The sequence below is a fragment of the Vicia villosa genome, unplaced genomic scaffold (genome assembly GCF_029867415.1).
Source record: "Vicia villosa cultivar HV-30 ecotype Madison, WI unplaced genomic scaffold, Vvil1.0 ctg.005542F_1_1, whole genome shotgun sequence".
Lineage (NCBI taxonomy): Eukaryota > Viridiplantae > Streptophyta > Magnoliopsida > Fabales > Fabaceae > Vicia > Vicia villosa.
In genome coordinates, this window is record NW_026706641.1 from 979 (window position 1) to 21,162 (window position 20,184).

At 33.2% G+C, this 20,184-nt stretch overlaps 1 protein-coding gene across 1 annotated transcript; it reads right to left on the reverse strand.

Annotated features, from left to right (window-relative positions):
* Positions 1-18,242: 18,242 nt before the first annotated feature.
* LOC131642649 (uncharacterized) lies at positions 18,243-18,770 on the reverse strand. The gene has a single exon (XM_058912870.1). It carries the CDS (start codon positions 18,768-18,770, stop codon positions 18,243-18,245), a length of 528 nt encoding a protein of 175 aa, XP_058768853.1.
* Between the last annotated feature and the right edge of the window lie 1,414 nt (positions 18,771-20,184).

Below are 20,184 nucleotides of genomic sequence, written 5' to 3' on the forward strand. Positions count from 1 at the left end.
AATGTAATCAAATTCTAAGAGTATTACAATGCTTCTGAAAATCTATAATCACAACAGTGATATTTCTCTTAAAGTTTAAGCTTAATCTCACTAATATATCACAACAACAATGTAGTGAGCTTTGATGAAGATGAAGTTTCTGAGCTTTGAATTGAACAGCGTTTCAGCAAGTTTGTATCACCAGATTCGGTAACCTTGCTTCTCATCAGAACTTCATATTATAGGCACTTGAGAAGATGACCGTTGGGAGCATTTAATGCTTTGCGTATTCCGTACAGCATTGCATTTACTGTTTCACTCTTTTGTCAACTACCTCGAGCCTTGTTTACGCTGTGTCTACTGACGTTGCCTTTAATAGCTTCTAACGTTCCTTTTGTCAGTCAGCGTAGCCTGCCATCTTGTACTTGCTTCTGATCTGATGTTTGTGTATACAACGTTTGAATATCATCAGAGTCAAACAGCTTGGTGCAGAGCATCTTCTTGTCTTCTGACCTTGAAGTGCTTCTGAGCGTGATACCATGAGAACTTCAGTGCTTCTGCTTCTGAACTCAAGTTCTTCTGATGCTTCCATAGACCCATGTTCTGATTCTGCTTTGACCATCTTCTGATGTCTCGCCAGACCATGTTCTGATGTTGCATGCTGAACCTTCTGAGTCAAAGCTTCTGAGCGCTGATTTGTGCATACTCTTTATATATTTCCTGAAAGGGAAATTGCAGTGTATTAGAGTACCACATTATCTCATACAAAATTCATATCCTTGTTATCATCAAAACTAAGAATATTGATCAGAACAAATCTTGTTCTAATAGATCGTTGTGGAACCGTCTGAGGGATCAGCTTTAGATCTTCGATGGTAGATCGTTCTGGAACCGTCTGAGGTATCAGCTTTAGATCTTTGATGGTAGATCATTAAGGAACCGTCCAAGATATCAACTTAGATCTGTGTTGGTATGTTTTTGAGTTGATAGGTAATTTGTAAGGAGAGATCTCTTCAGAATGAATCTTCGGCTGATTATATCTGAGAGGACTGCTTATCTGAATAGAGTTCAAGGGGAACACTGCATGTTATTGAGAACATCTTTGCTGAAGACATCCGTCTGCCTGAAAAAATCAAGTTAGTGATATGCAATGTTTATGATGTATGTAATGTATGAGATTCTCGAACTAAAGGAGAAATATGCATGTTATGTTGTGTATGAATATGTGTATGATGTATGATGTATGATGTATGACTTGAGCGTATCAAGCTTTTGGTTGGGAAAATAAATCCCTGCTAGCCATCTGGAAATGAAGGCATTGTGATCGTTGATGATTTTTTGTCATCTTGCTTGAGTATACTCGGCTGGGGACCTTCTTTAAGAACCAGGGTGCTCTGTTGAAGGATCTTTGACTACCGCTCAGGGATGAAAAGTAATTTGAAAATTCTGACTTTGATGCCCTTTAAAATGGGAATGAAGAAGATGCATAATCCTCCGATGCATTATTTGACCAAGTCTTGATGTGGAGATCACACCTTCTGGGGATAGTAATCTGGAACAGCCCTGCTGGGGAATAAGATTTCTCGAATCACTTTGTTTGGAGAGAAAAATCTTATTGAGAAATTTGCTGAGAAATGCATTTCTGTTAGGGATTTTTCTTCTGATACTGGTTTCAGGATGATGTCCAAATGATTGGGACATTACCTGAATTCTATTCCTATTTTTCCTGGTAAACATCAATAATATCCAAATGCACATGTTCATTCAAAATTATCATTGGGACGTTTACGTATTTAAAACAGAAAAAAGTAAAAATGTTGATTTTGAGCCTAAGCTGCATTGATTTTTGAAAAAGAGCCACAATAGGCTGATTAGTACAAGGAGACAAAAATCCTAGTAGTAGGAAATTGTCATAAAGCTTTAAAAAGTGTTTATAAAGAGAAATAGCTATGTGAAAACAATCCAATCAAGTTTCAATTCTGCTATTGCCAATCTGTCTTCGAGCATCTCATCCCTCACTTGTTGGAAGAAAGTAATTGGACTGATCGGTATCTTTGATGTGTTGAATCTTGACGGTGAGTAGGTAAATAAACGGAACATAGTTGTACGCTTTATTCCCTAACTTTTGCCTAGGCTGCCTTTTCAGGTTTTCAGCCTACCGGGATAGTATTATTTAGTCTCTAACTTTTGCCTGGATCGCCCTTTCGGGTTTTCAATCCACCGAGATGCTCATTTTTTGCCTAAACTGCCCTTTCAGGTTTTCAACTTAGCGAGCTTTTCTTCAAGCGAAGTACATTTTGACTATGTCTGCATTCACAGGGTGTGGGAAATCCTCGCCATCCATAGTGGTAAGCAACATGGCACCGCCGGAGAATATTTTCTTGATTATAAATGGTCCCTCATAAGTGGGAGTCCACTTGCCCCTGGGGTCACCTTGTGGCAGTGTGGACCTCCTTTTTTATTCGGGCCATACCTCTGTTCGGGAGAGATACGTGAACTGACTCTTTTTTATCGCTTAATGCTTTCGCATTTTTGAAAATTCACAGAGTCGCCACCGACCTTTTATTTTATCCAATTAAGGAAAGGTTTATAAAAGAAACAGAAAAAAGACCTTTAAGAAATTCTGGGTAAGGGGGTAGGTTATACAAAGGGAAGGTGTTAGCACCCTTTGTATCCATGGTTATCCATGGGCTCTTAAGTTTGCTTAGCTCACTTGTTTTTCGATTACTTTTCAATTGCTTTAGAATGCTCACATGTGGTTTCAAATACCTTTGTAAATTGAATTTTGTAATGATCCGTGTGCGGATGTATACAAAATGCTTGTTTATCTTTCGAAAGATGTTTTGAAAAGAACGTTAACTTTGTAATGATCCGTGTTTGGATGTATACAAAATATTGTCTTTTTGGAAAGTTTTGTTTTGAAAAACAACAGTATATGAGAATTTTGTTTGTTTTGATTTGAGCAAGCAAACTAGGAGGTCTACCCTGAGTTGTAAGGTCTTTATCCCATTTCCTTTAAAAATCTATCCTTTCACCGGATATAAACAAAAGGTTCGATTTTGTACTCGAAACAGTAGAATTTTGACTTTGATTTTGAAAAGAATGAGAAGGGATTACCTTAAGAGGTGCAAGTGTGATTGTGTTTGTATTCAGATATTTTATCTTTGAAGTTAGTGATCTAACGGTTCAATTTTATCTTTGACATACACGCAGTTTATATTTGCTGGAAATTAAAATGCGGAAATGTAAAGTGCGGAAAGTAAATCTACGCTATTACATCGATTGTGCAGGAAATGTAAACTAAGCCTATTTACATGATTTTGACATCCTATACATTTATCTAGGAATTGAAATTGCAAGAAAAATAAAAGGCATGTTTTTGGATTTTTTATGATTTATTTTAATTATAATTAATGTATGATTAATTAAATCAAAATGAAAAAAAAATGAAAATAGATTTAAACCTAGAAATTAAGTTTAAAATATGTACAAAATATTTGTTAATTAATTTTAAAACAAAACTAATTTTTTTGGAATTTTTTGAAATTGATTTGAAATTGATTAAGCTAATTAAAACATAATAATTCAAATAATTATACAAATAATTAAAACTTAAAGAGAAAATTATTCAAAATATGTACAAAATTAGTTTATAATATATAGACAATATTTAACATTAAGAACAATTTTTTTTATGATTTTTTGATTGGTTAGAATAATTAAGAAGCAAATATATAAATATATACTAATTAATTATGCAAAATATTGAAATTTTGAAGAAAAATAAAATATTTTTATTTCAGAAAATAATATATTATTTTAGAAGTCTAAAAATATTTTTGTGTATTTTTTGGATTTTTTAAACTATTTTTAATTAATTTTGCAAAGAAATTAAAATAGAAATAAAAAATAAAAGGATACTGATCAGATGTGGAAATTGAATGAAGGAACATGATGCAGCTGCATGATCTGGCGCGTTGGATTGGATGGATAGTGGATCAGATGGTTCAGATTTTGAGGCGCATGGCACTCAGTGTACCTGCAAAACACTTGATTAGTGGGAAATTTAAAAAAAAACTGCGCGCGTGTGCCAGCCAATAGGAGGAGGACACGCATCATCTTCAACCTCCAGACGCCACTTTCAACAGCGCTTTTATGCAAAAGCGCTATAATTGATGAACCCTAATTCTGCAAAATAACGAATAGGGGTAAACAGGCATATAAATTAGGCGCGATGGTACCATTCAACTCGTCTTGTTCCACTGAATGTAACCATGCCCTTAATTTGCTTTAATTTTGGCCCTAATGAAGAACCCTAATTTTGAGCTAAGAAAACCCTAAAATGGTATATGCTACAAACAGCCATTAAAATCCAATTGAAGCTCCAGAAACGACCAGAGCTTCAAACCAAACACAATTATGCATCTACATCTTGTTAAATATGTGTGTGTTATGAGATATAAGTTGGTTTTAGTTTGAACAAACTGTGGCCTATATAGCTCGATTCAATGAGGTTTAAGACTTGGAAATGATTGGAATTGTTTCAGTGAAGCTCAGAGATGATGTTTGAATGTTTATTTTGTATTGAAATTGACTGAAACTTAAAATTCGAATTTCAAGTTTCTTTGAAAATTACAAGTTGTTACAAGAGTGCTATGTGCTTATGAATGCTACTGAATTCGTCCTCTCTTTGTTACTAAAGTATGCTAGCCTATTTATAAGCATTGAAGTGCTTAGAATTGAAGCTAAGAAGCATCTAGTTGCCTTTGTGGAATTCTTGATTTTTTATATTAAAAAGCTTTGAATTATTGACCAAGTCTTCTTCTCTTCAATGCACTTGCCTTGCTCTTCAATTCTCTGCAAAAAAATGAAGATTCCTTGGGTGAGTCATGCTTAGATTGTAAGCTAACCATTATCCATTCATTTTTCCTTTTTAATTTAATCTTAAAATAAGATAAAATCAAGCAAAAATGAATAAAAATGGTATGGGCCTTGTCTTGGTCGTGGGAGGCCCATAATAACATGGCATACATGTTTGAACCATGAAAACTTGGCCCCATTTGGAAAAAATGCATTTTTGAGCAATGTTGGTTTTATGCATTTTCCAAAATTTAGCCAACTTCAACAAGGTGTAAATCCCTCAATTTTTGTCATATGAAGGAGATCTTGTACTTTTTGGAAACCTCAAAGAGTCCTCTAACCAATTCCTTTGGTCTCATGTCAAAATGATTTTTGATGCTCCTTGTGTGTCCTTTTGAAAAAAGTGTCTTTTTGTTGACTTTGAAAATGACCTGTAATGTCTTTTATCATATTTTTCAAATGGTGAATCCAATGACCATGGGATCAATGGAATTTGAAAGATAATTGAATTTCCTTCAAAATGAGCTTTGGTTTGAATTTTTTGGATGAAGGATGAGAGAGTTATGATCAGTCAAAGTTGAGTTGACTTTTCAGGCAAAAACCCTAATTTTGAATCTTAGGGTTTTGTTGATTTTTGATGTTTCCTTGATGAATTATGATCATCCAATGATCAAATGATGAATCCTTTGACAAAATATGGACTTTGACAAAAAATTCATTTTTGGCTGTCTGTTGACTTTTTTGGTCAAACGGGTCGTCTGTTGACTGTTTGAGCTGCTGACGGTGCGTCTGAGTGAATTGAAGTTTGAAAATTTGTATGATGGTACTTTGAGATATATGGATGTGCATGAAATCCATTTGAGGTCTCAAAAGCTTGTTTCTCCTGTAAAAACAAGAAAACCCTAGTCAGGGACTGTTTGTGTAGGAGACAGTTAAGCGTACCTGATTTTTGTGCAGTGTTGAGTCTCTGCTAATCGCGTGATATTCAGAAGACTTCTAGAACAAAAATCTTGGAATTTTGAATTGCAAAATATTTATTTGATTGATGGTACAAAACACTGAGAATTGTACTGCCAAAAATCAACAGTCAAAGTTAATTTTCTTTTTTGTTGTTTTTGCTTTTGTTTTATGTGAAAAATGAAAGTTTATTTACATGACTTGTTAGAAAAACACAGACATAATAAATAACTAATATTTACTGTATGCGGGCAAAATTAACGATAATAACCCTGAAAATCATTTAATGCACAGAAAAATGAATATTTGACTGGCAGAAAACACATAAAATATTATCTGAGTAATTAAGCAATATTATGACAAATAGTACAATATTTAATACTGACAGTACAAATATTACATACTATATTGAACAGTACGACGAATAAACGGTGCATTTAAGAAATAAGAAATACGGCAAATCTTAAAAATGACGATTGATAACCCATGCTACAAATAGTAACATGTAGATGATTGGGAGCATAAGCATCCCAGGTCCACAGTGTTCCGGGCTATGTAGACAGAAGAAAGACATGATCACCGTAGCAATGGTGATGACCATAAGAAAACACGTTTCCCACCGCTTCGCCATTTTGTCGGGGAAGAAGAAAGGATGGATTATGAAGTAGGAATTTGAGAGATGAATTAGAATTTGATGTGAGATTTTTATGAAAAAATGAGAGGTATTTATAGAATGGAAAGAAGGATAGAGACGTTGGGGAATGATGTAATTCCGTACAAAAGGAAAATTTGAGTGGAAAAAAGATTTGAAAGAAAGTGTATGATAGTGTTGGGAAAAAGAGAGATGTGGAGAATAAAGTTAGGATTTGATTTTTGAATAAGAGATTTGAAAAGATTTTTGAAAATAATGGAATATAGTACAAAAATTAGTGGGAAACAAAAGATAATAATAATCTACTTGTTACCAGTACAGTCTGAGTTTCCTGATTCTGCACCTGCAAAAAGATTTAACTCTGTACCAATTGTGTCAGTACTATTTATCTGTAAATAAATAAATAGCATGTGTGAAGTAATAAACAGTATTTGGCGTTTGCGTAAGAATAAATTCAACTGCAAGCCAAATTACTGTATAAGAAAAATTCTAAAAACTAAGTATTTCATATGTCAAGATATTTGTTGAAATAAAAATCCATGATTATATGAGACTTTTAATTTTCAGATTGGAGTTTTCTTGAAAAAAGATGCGGGCAAATTTTGGGGTATAACAGATATAATAAACTTATTTTTTAAACAACCATTAACAATGGACTGAAGAATACTTGTCTAGCATTGAAGAGTGTAAAAAGTTTTCTAATATAACTTTATCTTTCATATTATAATTTTCTAAAGGAATCCGAAAAAGTTATATATTCGGTAAGGGGTTGGAAAAACACTTAAACCACATAAGATATAATAAACTCATCTTTTAAACAAACATTAACAAAAACATTCATCAATAACAAACCTTAAACAACTTATAAGATACAACAAAATCATCAAAACATAGCATAAACTACATATAACATACAACTTTTATTAAAAAATGTTGGAATAAAATTGTTCATATCACTTGGGTTTTGCTGATAACAAAGTAATTAATGAATATTTGGGTATACTAACATTTATTTAAGTGTGTAAGATCATAAATTTGAAAATCAACTTGGGCGGGCTGGACTGACGTTTTCGACTCGGTACCTTAAGTTGGCCTGCCCCGCCTAACCCGCTTAAAAAAGCGGGCCGAGGCGGGCATGGGCAGTTTTTGCCCGCAAGTTTTTTGCTATAACTTTCTAATACATGTGTTGATTGGAAAAGTTTGAAATAGAAGAACAGTTGTATAACTGTTTACCAGTAATTTCTGACAAACAACCGCTAGTCTTTCAAACTGTGTAATTTGGTAACTTACAGGATCGACTAGATTGATCCTAGGACATGTGTGTCAAAGTTTTAGTTTTCTCTAAGTTCATTTTATAAGTGGTTATGTTTCTGATTTATGAATAAGAACAAGATTCTTCTAAAAAAGAAACTAAGTATTTTCTATGAATTGGAATAAACCTTCGACTGTAAAGTACTAGGTAATGTGTAAAAGTTGAATCTAAAAGGGTTGTAACTATTGTAAAGTGTAGGAAAGTAAAGGCTTTGACAAAATGTAAAAGGGTCCGATTGAAATAAAGAAAAGTAAATGGCGAAATACTGGAATTAATGAAACTATAAATGACTTTAGAGTAAACAAAACAATGGTGTTTTCATACATACATGATCAATAGAAACTTTTCTCTCGTGCCGGTACTTCGTGTATTTGAGTGATTTTTGTATACAATGTGAAAACCACCCCAATCATATAACCTAAGATTCCTATTTATAATGATTCGACCCTAGAGGTCTCTTCACAGATGAGTGCCACGTTCGATATTTCATACGAAAGGATATTCTGATGATACCACGAGTTCTCCTGACGAACAGACGCAAGTTTAAATTTCAAACTCTTCCCGCTCGAAGCCTTTTTGAAACCATCCAACGTGGCTGTCAAAGCAAACTTCTTCATAAAAATATTCAAATTACGCACTTGAAGCATGATTGTAAGCTTAAACAGAAGCTATCTGAAACACTATCTTTGCATAAACTATAAGAACTGTTGTTCTTAATCTACTTAAAGAGAATAATAGAAGATCAAAATAAGAAGTAACCTTGAATAAGAACTGTTGTTCTTAATCTTCTTGAAGAGAAGAATAGAAGATCAAAACAAGAAGCAACCTTGAATAAGAATTGTTGTTCTTAATCTGCTTGAAGAGAAGAATAGAAGATCAAAACAAGAAGCAACCTTGAATAAGAACTGTTATTCTTCATCTGTTTGAAGAGAAGAATAGAAGATCAAAACAAGAAGCAATCTTGAAAAAGAACTGTTGTTCTTTATCTACTTAAAGAGAAGAGACAAATCAAAACAAAAGGCATTTCTGAATAGATACTATGTTCACAATCTGCTTTTAAAGAAGAATTAAAGATGAAGACCAACGTGAAAAAGCTCTCAACAACTGAGGCTAACTTTCATACTCTACCTACTCATACCAAGCAATGGATCTCATCAGAAGAAGCATACAAGAAGAACTCAATGATTATTCACTTAAAAGTGATTACTTGTCATGTAGTTTGTAACTAGAATATTTGCTTGATAAGAAGCATTGTACTAAAACCAATTTAATTGGGGATGATGCCTTGAGCGACCAAGTAAAGGTCAGAAGCTTAAGAAGACTATGCTGGTGGTCATTGTGGAAATTCTCTTGGAGACAAAGTGATGGTCAGAAGTCCAGGAGTCAATGGATGTTATATTTGTGGATCAGATCACTGAACAGTCCATTGTAGTTAGTCACATCAGGTAGCTGTGTAGTTTACTAGATTGATGAACATTATATCCAGATGGGATCACTGAACGGTCCAGTCATTTAGGGGTTAGTCACTTGCGGGTAGCTTGTGCAGGGTGAGTCACAGCAGTTGGCTGTGCAGGTTGTTAGTCACGACAGAGGATCGTGCAGGTGTAATCAAGTTTGGTTATAGTGGATTAAGACCTTTGTTGAGAGGAAAATCACCTGAGGAAGGTGGACTGGAGGTACCCTTATTCAGAAGGTGAACCAGGATAAAAATAAACGTGTCTTTTACTTTCTGCATAATTCATTTAACTCAGAACAATCATGCAGAATATCCTTAGAACTGTACTGAAACAAGTCAGAAGTTTTGATGATATAAAGAAGTTAAATTGAATATCTCATTCGTTATGCAACTCCATTCGAAGCATGCTTTTGCAACATTAAAAGCATATCTAGAAGATGAGATACTAATAGAAAGAAAATAAATTAAAGAAAGGGAATTTTTAATTGATAAAGAACACAATTCAATCCCCCCTTTCTTGTGTTTTTCTCCACCTTCAAAGAATATCTTAAAAACAGACGAATTTCCAACGTCTCTCTATCTTGGAACTGCATCTCTGCAAAGACACTTGTGCAAGTCATCTTCCAATGACTCTTTTGATTCCTCTATATAAGGAGTAGAAGATTTGAAGGAAGAAGAACCAAGAACCATGAACTGGAAAAAATACTGAACAAAACACTAAGCTTTTGTTTATATTTCTATTACGAGGCACATAGTCTTGAGATTTATTATCTTTGTATATCTTATAAATCTCAAGTGTTAAAGTATTTTATTGTGTTGTATTATTTGTGCACATCTGAATGTATATCAAGTGCATCATGTCGTCCAATCATCTAAAATGTTTGTTTAGAAATTTAGTGAAAGTATCTTGCTAGGTTGCTTGAGCAAAGGAAGACTCTTGCTAGGTTGCTTGAGCAAACAAAATCTCTTTCTGGGTTGACAGAGCAAAGGAAGTCTCTATCTAGTTTGATTGAGTAAAAGAAGTCTCTTGCTAGGTTGCTTGAGCAATAGTCTCTTTCTAGGTTGATTGAGCAAAAGAAGTCTCGGGCTAGTTTGCTTGAGCAGGTTATAATCATTTTTAATTATAGTGAAAATATCTTGTTGGATAAGGGGACTGGACTACTCTCAGTTTGTGAGAGGAACTAGGATAACTCTGTGTGTGATTTTACTTATTGCTTTTGCACTTTATTTCTTTCCGCTGCTAACTACTCTAAGTTCAAATTCTAAACTTGTTCAGTTTATGAAGTTGGTTTTAAGAAGAAAAAAGTATTCACCATACACAATTCAACCCCCCTTCTTGAATATTTTTCTCACCTTGAATAATAGCAAGAACATAAAATGTTTAAAAAACGTACATGTCCCATAGTGACATCCACGATGAAAGAATGATGAAACTGATGTGAGAGTTGCAAACTTGTGTTAAATTTGAATGAATGTCATTTTGGGTGTTTCATACAAGTTTTCTGCGCTCACTTTAACTTCATCCTCCTTAATTTTTCAATTCACGTCATCTATCTATAAGTTAAAACAAGTAGAAAGTTCAAACATTATGAAACATTCATTGAAACGTAAACAATAATACATAAAAAAAATTTGAAACATAAACTATTGTTAAGACGAAGGTAACTCTTCAAAGATTTGATGCAACGAAGGTGTCTCTTCGAAGAAGACGAGTTCGCTGCATGAGTTTGGGGTTTCCATATGAGAGACACAAATGAGATAGATGTTATGGTTTTGTTTTGAGAGAGGGGTTGTTATATACTGAAGCGCGAGATACTTTTGCTTATATATAAATATGTAAGTCCTTTCACTACGGTTGATAATATGAACCGTGATGAAATTATTGCACCTTACACCACGATTGTTTATAAGAATTGTGGTGATATACAAGGTCAAGCCCAGTTTGTCACGATAAATGGAATATTATTGGTACTGCAATTTGAACCCTTTCACTCTAGCTACATTTCACTACAGTTGTTAATTATGACTGTAATGAAATGTATTTTAGTAAATACAAAAAAACGCACAAAAAAAGTTATTACAACGGCTAAAAGGAAGGTCGTTGAAGGCTCTCTGGTTGTTAGCATGCATTTTGCTAAAACATACTAAGGAAGATCACGTTGGAAGAGATGCTATATGGATTAGAATTCAGACTTAAACATGTTGAAGAAGATGTCATGACATCATGGCTGGAGAAAGCTGATCTGGCAAGAGGATCAAGCGTTATTATTTGCTATATGAATATTTGAATCAGCTCAGAATATTCGAAGAAATCAATCTGCTGATATTTTTGCCAAGTTGGATTCAATCAAGAAGATTTTCACGGTGTCTTTAATTTGAGACATTATAGGAAAGATTGGATTGAAGTCCTAATTTCTTGGAGAACAAGTAGCAGACTTTTACCAGCCTCTCTGCTGCGATTTGAAGCTCAACACATAAAAGAATTATCTATATAGAGAAGAGTTGTAACCTAGTTTAAAAGTCACGAAGCTCCTCAAACTTGCAAATTTTGGTCGTTTTGAAGATTTTTGTGTGCTATCTAGCATAAAAGTCACGAAGCTCGTTAAACTTGCAAATTTTGGTCCTTTTGAAGATTTTTTTGTGCTATACTACATAAAGTTCACGAAGTTCGTTAAATTTGCAAACTTTTATATTTTGGATGTTTTTTAGGTGTTGTAATACATAAAATACATGAAGTTTGGTAAACTTACAGATTTTGGTCTTTTCAAAGATTTTTGTGGGTTATACTACATGAAAGTCATAAAGCTCGTTAAAATTGAAAATTTTGGTCTTTTTGAAGATTTTTGTGTGCTATACAACATAAAATTCCAAAGTTCGTTAAATTTGCAAACTTTGGTATTTTTGAAGATGTTCGAGTGCTATACTACATAAAATACACGAATTTCGTTAAACTTCCTTACATAGATATTACGACATAAAAATCACAAAATTTGTTAAACTAGCAAACTTTGGTCTTTTTGAAGATTTTCGTGTGTTTTACTACATAAAAGTCACGAAGTTCGTCAAACTTATAAAATTTGGTCATTTTGAAGATTTTTGTGTGCAATACTACCTAAAATTCACGAAGTTCGTTAAATTTGCAAACTTTGATATTTTGGAAGATTTTTGGGTGCTATACGACATAAAATACCCGAAGTTCGATAAATTTGAAAATTTTGGTATTTTGCAAAATTTTCGTGTGCTATACTACATAAAAGTCATGAAGTTCGTCAAACTTGCATAACTTTGGTGTTTTTGAAGAATTTTGTGTGCTATACTACATAAAATTAACGAAGTTCGTTAAATTTGCAAACTTTGGTATTTTGGAAGACTTACGGGCGCTATAATACATAAAATACACGAAGTTCGTTAAACTAGCATACATTGATATTTTGAAAGATTTTAGTGTGCTATACTACATAAAGGTCACAAAATTCGTTAAACTTGAAAATTTTGGTCTTTTAAAATATTTTTGTGTGTTATACTACATTAAAGTCATGAAGCACCTCAAACTTGCAAATTTTGGTCGTTTTGAAGATTTTTGTGTGCTATACTACATAAAAGTCACGAAGTTCGATAAACTTGTAAAATTTGGTATTTTTGAAGATTTTTGTATGCTAATTCACGAAGTTCATTAAATTTGTAAGCTTTGGTATTTTGCAATATTTTCGTGTGCTATACTACATAAATGGGATGAAGTTCGTCAAACTTGCATAAATTTGGTCTTTTTTAAGAATTTTGATTGCTATATTACATAAAATTAACGAATATCGTTAAATTTGCAAACTCAGGTATTTTTGAAGATTTTCGTGTGCTATACTACATAAAATACACGAAGTTCGTTAAACTAGCATACATTGATATTTTTGAAGATTTTCGTGTGTTATAGTACAAAAAGTCACGAATTTCGTTAAACTCGGAAATTTTGGTCTTTTTAAAGATTTTTGTGTGTTATATACTACATAAAAGTCACAAAGCTCCTCAAACTTGCAAATTTTGATCGTTTTGAAGATTTTTGTGTGCTATACTACATAAAAGTCACGAAGCTCGTTATGAAGGATAGAAAAACTTAGAAGATAAAAATAATCAACACAATGATTTTTATCCTGGTTCATTGTTAACCAAACTACTCCAGACCACCCCCTTAGAGTGATTTACCTCAACTGAGGATTTAATCCACTAATCCAACAGATTACAATGGTTAGCCACTTAGAAACACTCTAAGTCTTCAAGAGTATGCTGATCACAACTTGATCACTTTAAGAAATCTTTTACAATCAATGTAAAAAAAGTTTACAAGAGTTTGAATGGTTCTAATAAATCTGTAATCACAACTGTGATATTTCTCTTAAGTTCTAAACTTAACACACACTAAATATTACTAGAGTTTGTGAGGTTGAAGATGAAGTTCGTAAGCTTTTGAATTTGACAGCAATTTTGTATGTTTGCGCAAGTGTTCTATTTTGCTTCTGATCAGAACTTCTATTTATAGGCGTTGAGAGGAAATGACAGTTGGGAGCATTTAATGCTTCGCGTGAATAGTACAACGATGCATTTAATGTTTCACACTTTTGTCAACTACCTCAAGCCTTGCTTTTGCTGCTTTTACTGACTTTGCCTTTTGTAGATTCTAACGTTAAACTTGCTAATTTTGGTCTTTTTGACAATTTTTTTGTGCTATACTACATAAAGTTCACGAAGTTCGTTAAATTTGCAAACTTTTATATTTTGGTAGATTTTTTGTGTTGTAATACATAAAATACACGACGTTTGTTAAACTTGCAGATTTTGGTCTTTTTAACGATTTTTATGTGTTATACTATATGAAAGTCACGAAGCTCGTCAAAATTGCAAATTTTGGTCTTTTTGAAAATTTTTGTGTGCTAGACTATATAAAATTCCCAAAGTTCGTTAAATTTGCAAAATTTGGTATTTTGGAAGATTTTCTAGTGCTATACTTCTTGAAATACACGAATTTCGTAAACTTGCTTACATAGATATTACTACATAAAAGTCACGAAATTTGTTAAACTAGCAAATTTTGGTCTTTTTGAAGATTTCTGTATGTTTTACAACACAAAAGTCACGAAGTACGTCAAACTTATAAAATTTGGTCTATTTGAAGATTTTTGTGTGCTATACTACATAAAAGTCACGAAATTCATCAAACTTGCAAAATTTGGTCTTTTTGAATATTATTGTGTCCTATACAACATAAAATTCATGAAGTTCGTTAAACTTACAAAATTTGGTTTTTTTGAAGATTTCCGTGTGCTATACTACATAAAAGTCACGAAGTTCGTTAAATTTGCAAACTTTAGTATTTTGGAAGATTTTCGAGTGATATACTACATAAAATACACGAGTTTTGTTAAACTTTCTTACATAGATATTACTATAGAAAAGTCACGAAATTTATTAAACTAACAAATTTTGGTCTTTTTGAAGATTTCCGTGTGTTTACTACATAAAAGTGACGAATTTCGTCAAACTTACAAAATTTGGTCTTTTTGAAGATTTCTGTGTGCATACTATATAGAAGTCACGAAGTTCGTTAAACTTGCAAAAATTGGTATTTTTAAAGATTTCTGTGTGCTAATTCACGAAGTTCATTAAATTTGTAAACTTTGGTATTTTGCAAGATTTTCGTGTGGTATACTACATAAAAGTCATGAAGTTCGTCAAACTTGCATAACTTTGGTCTTTTTGAAGAATTTTGTGTGCTATACTACATAAAATTAACGAAGTTCGTTAAATTTGCAAACTTTGGTATTTTGGAAGACTTACGGGCGCTATAATACATAAAATACACGAAGTTCGTTAAACTAGCATACATTGATATTTTGAAAGATTTTAGTGTGCTATACTACATAAAGGTCACAAAATTCGTTAAACTTGCAAATTTTGGTCTTTTTAAAGATTTTTATGTGTTATACTACATAAAAGTCATTTTCTCCATATGTTTAATTTGAGCAGAATAATAAAAACAAACGTAAGTAAATAAGAATACGACAAAAGAGAAACAAATTTCATAGAAGAGATAAATTACAAGGACTGAATAACAAATTACAAAAAAAAAACTTAGGCATAAAACGCTTCACAGCTTTCTTCAGTAAGGATATCATTGTTATCTGGAAATTCTGCATTACTGAGAATCTGAGTTACTTCAGTAGATTCAAGCAGAGCAGATAGAATTCTCCCATATGGGATGTGAAAACTCTGACCACATTCAAAGGCTATGAGAGATTCTTTTAGATGACAAAAGATGATTGCAAGAAGATTCAGTGGACGGCCATTTTTAAGTCGATGAATCAGAAAGCGATCCCTACATGACAAGATATGATGAAAGTTTCCTCTAGGCGTTATGTTAGAGAAAATAAACCTAAACAAAACTTGTTTGAAGGGAGTCAGCAATTATGCATTGTTAAAAATGCGTGCGATATTTCTGCTCATAGTGTGAGATGCATTATGTAACATCCCAATTTATTTAAGCATGTTTATTTATCACCAAAAATTATCAAAAATGAGATAGTGGATTAGTTGGATTCAAAAGTTATTAGTTAGGATGAAGCTAAATGGCACATTGGTAAATGTTATTTAGTTAGAGGGCAGTTGGATCATTTTCCCTTAAGAACTTGTTTGGGGGAAGAACATTAAGGCCTTATAACATAAGAAAAATCGGAATTTTGAGGATGGGGAGAAACAAGGACACGTGAATGGAAGGAGAAAGAGTCCATCTTGCTTGATCAAGTGGTTGCATGTGGAATTGAAGAGGGAATCAAGGTTAATCAACACCATCTTCATAAGTTCTTGCATATGTGTGAAGCTTTGAAAACTTTAGAGTGAAGAACCATGGTCAAGAATGAAGAGCAAAGTTGTAGTCATCTCTATTATAATCATCAAGTTAGAATTTCTAATGATTCAAGGTGAGTTCCATAGTTAGAACTTGGGGTAGGAATTGGGGTTTTGTGAATTGCATGTTTGGGAACAAGGGTTAGAATAAGAAAATTGTTTATGCATGTTGGTGTTGGCAGGTGTGTTAATACATGTATATGCTGCTATAGAATACTGTCACATGTTAGGGTTCGGATTGAGATGGATTAGAATGTGTTACATATGATCTTATGCAGGAAGAATGTCATTTCTGGCTTTGGTTCAATGAGCAATCGATTGCACACCAGTGCAAATCGATTGCACTGTGAAAAATTTACTTTCTGCGCTTTTGGTTCAGCAAGCAATCGATTGCACACCAGTGCAAATCAATTGCACCTGACAGAAAGTCATCTCTTTATTGTTTCGACCATAACTAGAGTTCCGTAACTCAGACTTGGGCGCCCTCAGAGGCATTGGAAAGCTAACAGAAAGGGAAATGAAATGCTTAAACTTCGACAACTTTATAATACTCTTAAGTAATAATAAAATCCATGTGAATATCCTTTCACCTCGATTACTAGAAGATAATTCTTAGATAATTGATTAGTTAACCGTTCTCAAGACCTTGGTGCCCAAGTGTTCCTCCAACTGGGTTGTAGGCATCATAGAATGGGTGGTGATGGAAATCAAAGCTAGCTACGTACACCAAAGATGTTGAGATCTTATAGCTTGTGAAGCTAACCTTGTGAAACCAAATGCGAGGAGGCCTTACTACTTGGTGTAATTTGTGTACGTCGATTAACAAAATATGAATATGGTAAAGTAAACCTTAGGATACCTAGACCAAGAGATATGAATGGATGATATGTTGCTTTTCACTTTTCCCTATCAATCGACTACTTTGAAATCATACAATCTAATGGTGTAGTAAGTATGAGACGAGGGGTTAAAGGACACACAAAAGCACAGTAACTGCGAGTAGGCACGTTACATATATGTTGGCTACTTCTTGTGAAGAAATTCCAAGGATGCCTCTGGGCCGCATATATTGCAAGCATTCTCGGGCTTTGGTCTTGGGAATGGGTCGGCTCCGTAGTTCAGGAGCTATTCGTCGGGGATGAACTCCCGGGGATGTGTACCTCACCTTATCCTTTTGTTGTTTCGTTATGGGTGAATTTCTATGTGTGATTTGGACCCAGCAAATTGGAAGAGTTGAAATGTTGTAGCAATTCAATGTCGGTTCCACGGTTTTCTATAGTCATATGAGTTAATTACCATGTAGATTGAAAAGGTACGCTTTTGGGTCTTGTTTCCAAGAGCAGATAGGCAGGTAAACCCGGAAGACCAGACCTTGAGGGTAGCTCCCGAGAGAAGGCTGACAGGTAATAACAGAAGAGTTATTCTGGAGGAAGCATGTACCTAATATCCGAACATGTGATATATTCTCAGAGGATCCAATCGGGTGGTCAGTGGACACTCCATTGTGGTGCTACGATTTGATAGGCTTTCCTGTACTGGACATTTAGGAAACCTGAGGATCTTAGATTGATATGTAGTTGATGCATGTGCCTTGTAGAGCCAAGAGGACCCATAAGATTGGGGAACTCACTAAGATTTAGTAATCTCACCCCATTCATCTTATTATGTTTTCAGGTACCGTGCAAGATCGAGTTTTTCCAGATGCTTGGATCAAGAGCTTTTGATTGGATATCATGAAGGTCATGCCTGGTCTTTTCTTCTGCTGTGTATCTTTATCATTATGTAGACATATTCATTGTATCCATCTTCGAGATGATTTTGAAATGTATACATCTTATGTTATTATTTTTGACTTTTGTATGTACTCAATACCAGTTATTAGTATTCTGCTGATATGATTTTAGACACATATTGGTAGGGTATTACACATTCCAGCGATCAAACACAGCGAGACAGACAACAGATGGGTTAGAAGCATATTCATTCCCATTTCAACGATCTTTTCTTGCAAAGTACCAATTTCCTTGATATTGAACTTGTTTAACAGTGTGATGCTTGATATTGTTGACATTGCATGAATCACCAAATCATCCATCACCATAAAGGTTATAACATATTTCACAAAACCACTCTTGTTATTGGAAAAACCTTTTTTTTTCAGCAACCTTCTTATTTCCAATATAAGGAACTTCACTGCTCATAAAGTTTAAGCAAGAAGAATAGGCTGGAGCCATAAAAGGAGAGTGAATATTGACAGAACTAGTGCATCGAGTTGTGTTATCTTTTGTCACCTCAAACTTACACTTATTTGGACACATGAACAACTTTATTTCTTCATCTTTGTCTTCATTAGCATGGTTACGAGTAAGGAAGCCTGAGATTTGAGTGGAAGAGCTTTGAGCTTTTGGGTTTAAGAGGACATCCTTGGTTTGAAATGGTTGCATGTAATTCTGGTCCAGATTTTCAACACTTTGATACAGATTTCCTAAGCTACCTACCATGTTATTTGAACTTAGAAGCTTAACTACAGTACCAATAGGTAAGCATAGCAAGTTGAAGAGAAAGTCTATGACAGGTTTTGAAGCTTCAGCAAAGAGAACTTTGTTATTCTTTGTGTCGATAAGAAGCTTCATGGATACTTTGGTGGAAGAAGAAGACGCCATAATATATTAAAAGGTAGTATAATAGCCTTAATATGAAAAGCTGCTCATTTATAGACAGATTATTACAAAGAGTTAGGTGGGGTTGTGTAACACCCCAAATCTACCCAACGAATATTTAATAAAATCAGGAGTGAAGACCCATTTTGGTCCCTCACAAATATTACACGAGTCAAATTAGTCCTTCACAATAAAATAGACCCAATTTAATCCCTTGTAAAATTCAACCGGATCATATAAGTCCTTCTGTTAATATTTTTTTTAAACCGGTTTTTTTCTAGTTTTAAACCATGACTGGATTGCCACGTTGGATTTTATTTTATTTTTATTTTTTAATTTTTATTTCTAATTTCAGACCCATGTGGTTAATCTTAAACAATTCTGAATTTAAAATAAAAAATAAAAAATTTGTATCAATATGGTCTCGAACCTAAGTCTCTTCAGATTAAATGACAGACAATTTAATAAAATAGAAATTGATTTGTCTATTTGTAAATGATAGTCACTTTACTAACAATAGAAATTAATTTGTCTAGTTGTTATTGATAGTCACTTTATTAATAGTAGAAATTGATTTGTCTAGTTGTAAATGATAATCACTTTATTAACAATAGAAATTGATTTATCTAGTTGTAAATGATAGTCACTTTACTAACAATAGAAATTGATTTGTCTTGTTGTAAATAATAGTCACTCTACTAACAATAGAAATTGATTTTTCTAGTTGTAAATGATAGTCACTTTATTAACGATAGAAATTGATTTATCTAGTTGTAAAGTGAAAATCATTTAACTTGAAGGGACTTGGATTTGAGACCTCATAGATAAAAATTTATGTATAAAATTTGTTAATATTAGTAGAAATCCTGAAAATTACTTATTTAAAAATTACTTTAAATAATTTTGGTTTTTTTTATATTATTCATTGATAACTGTTTAAAAATGAAATTAAAAATAAAAAAATTCAACGTGTCAGTCCAATCACGGTTTAAAAGTATGTAAAGAACCGGTTTAGAAGTAGGAAAAAAGCGATTTGAGAAAAATATTAGCAGAAGGACTAATATGATCCGGTTAAATTTTGTAAGGGATTAAGTTGGGTCAATTTTTTTGTGAAGGACTAATTTGACACGTGTAATATTTGTGAGGGACCAAAATGGGTATTCACTCTAAAATCAGAGTGCAGAAATTCAACATACAATTGGGATGTCACATTCAACGTAAAACAACAAACAACTTAATCACATATATCATAGATACATAGCACATAACTCGGATGAACCGATAAAACCGGTTTCTTTTAAAAAATAAAAACAACTTTTATTAATAATAATAATATCAATTATTCAACTTCACTTCACATAATATTTTTATTAAACTAAAACAACTTTACTAACATCATATTACTTCATAAACTCCA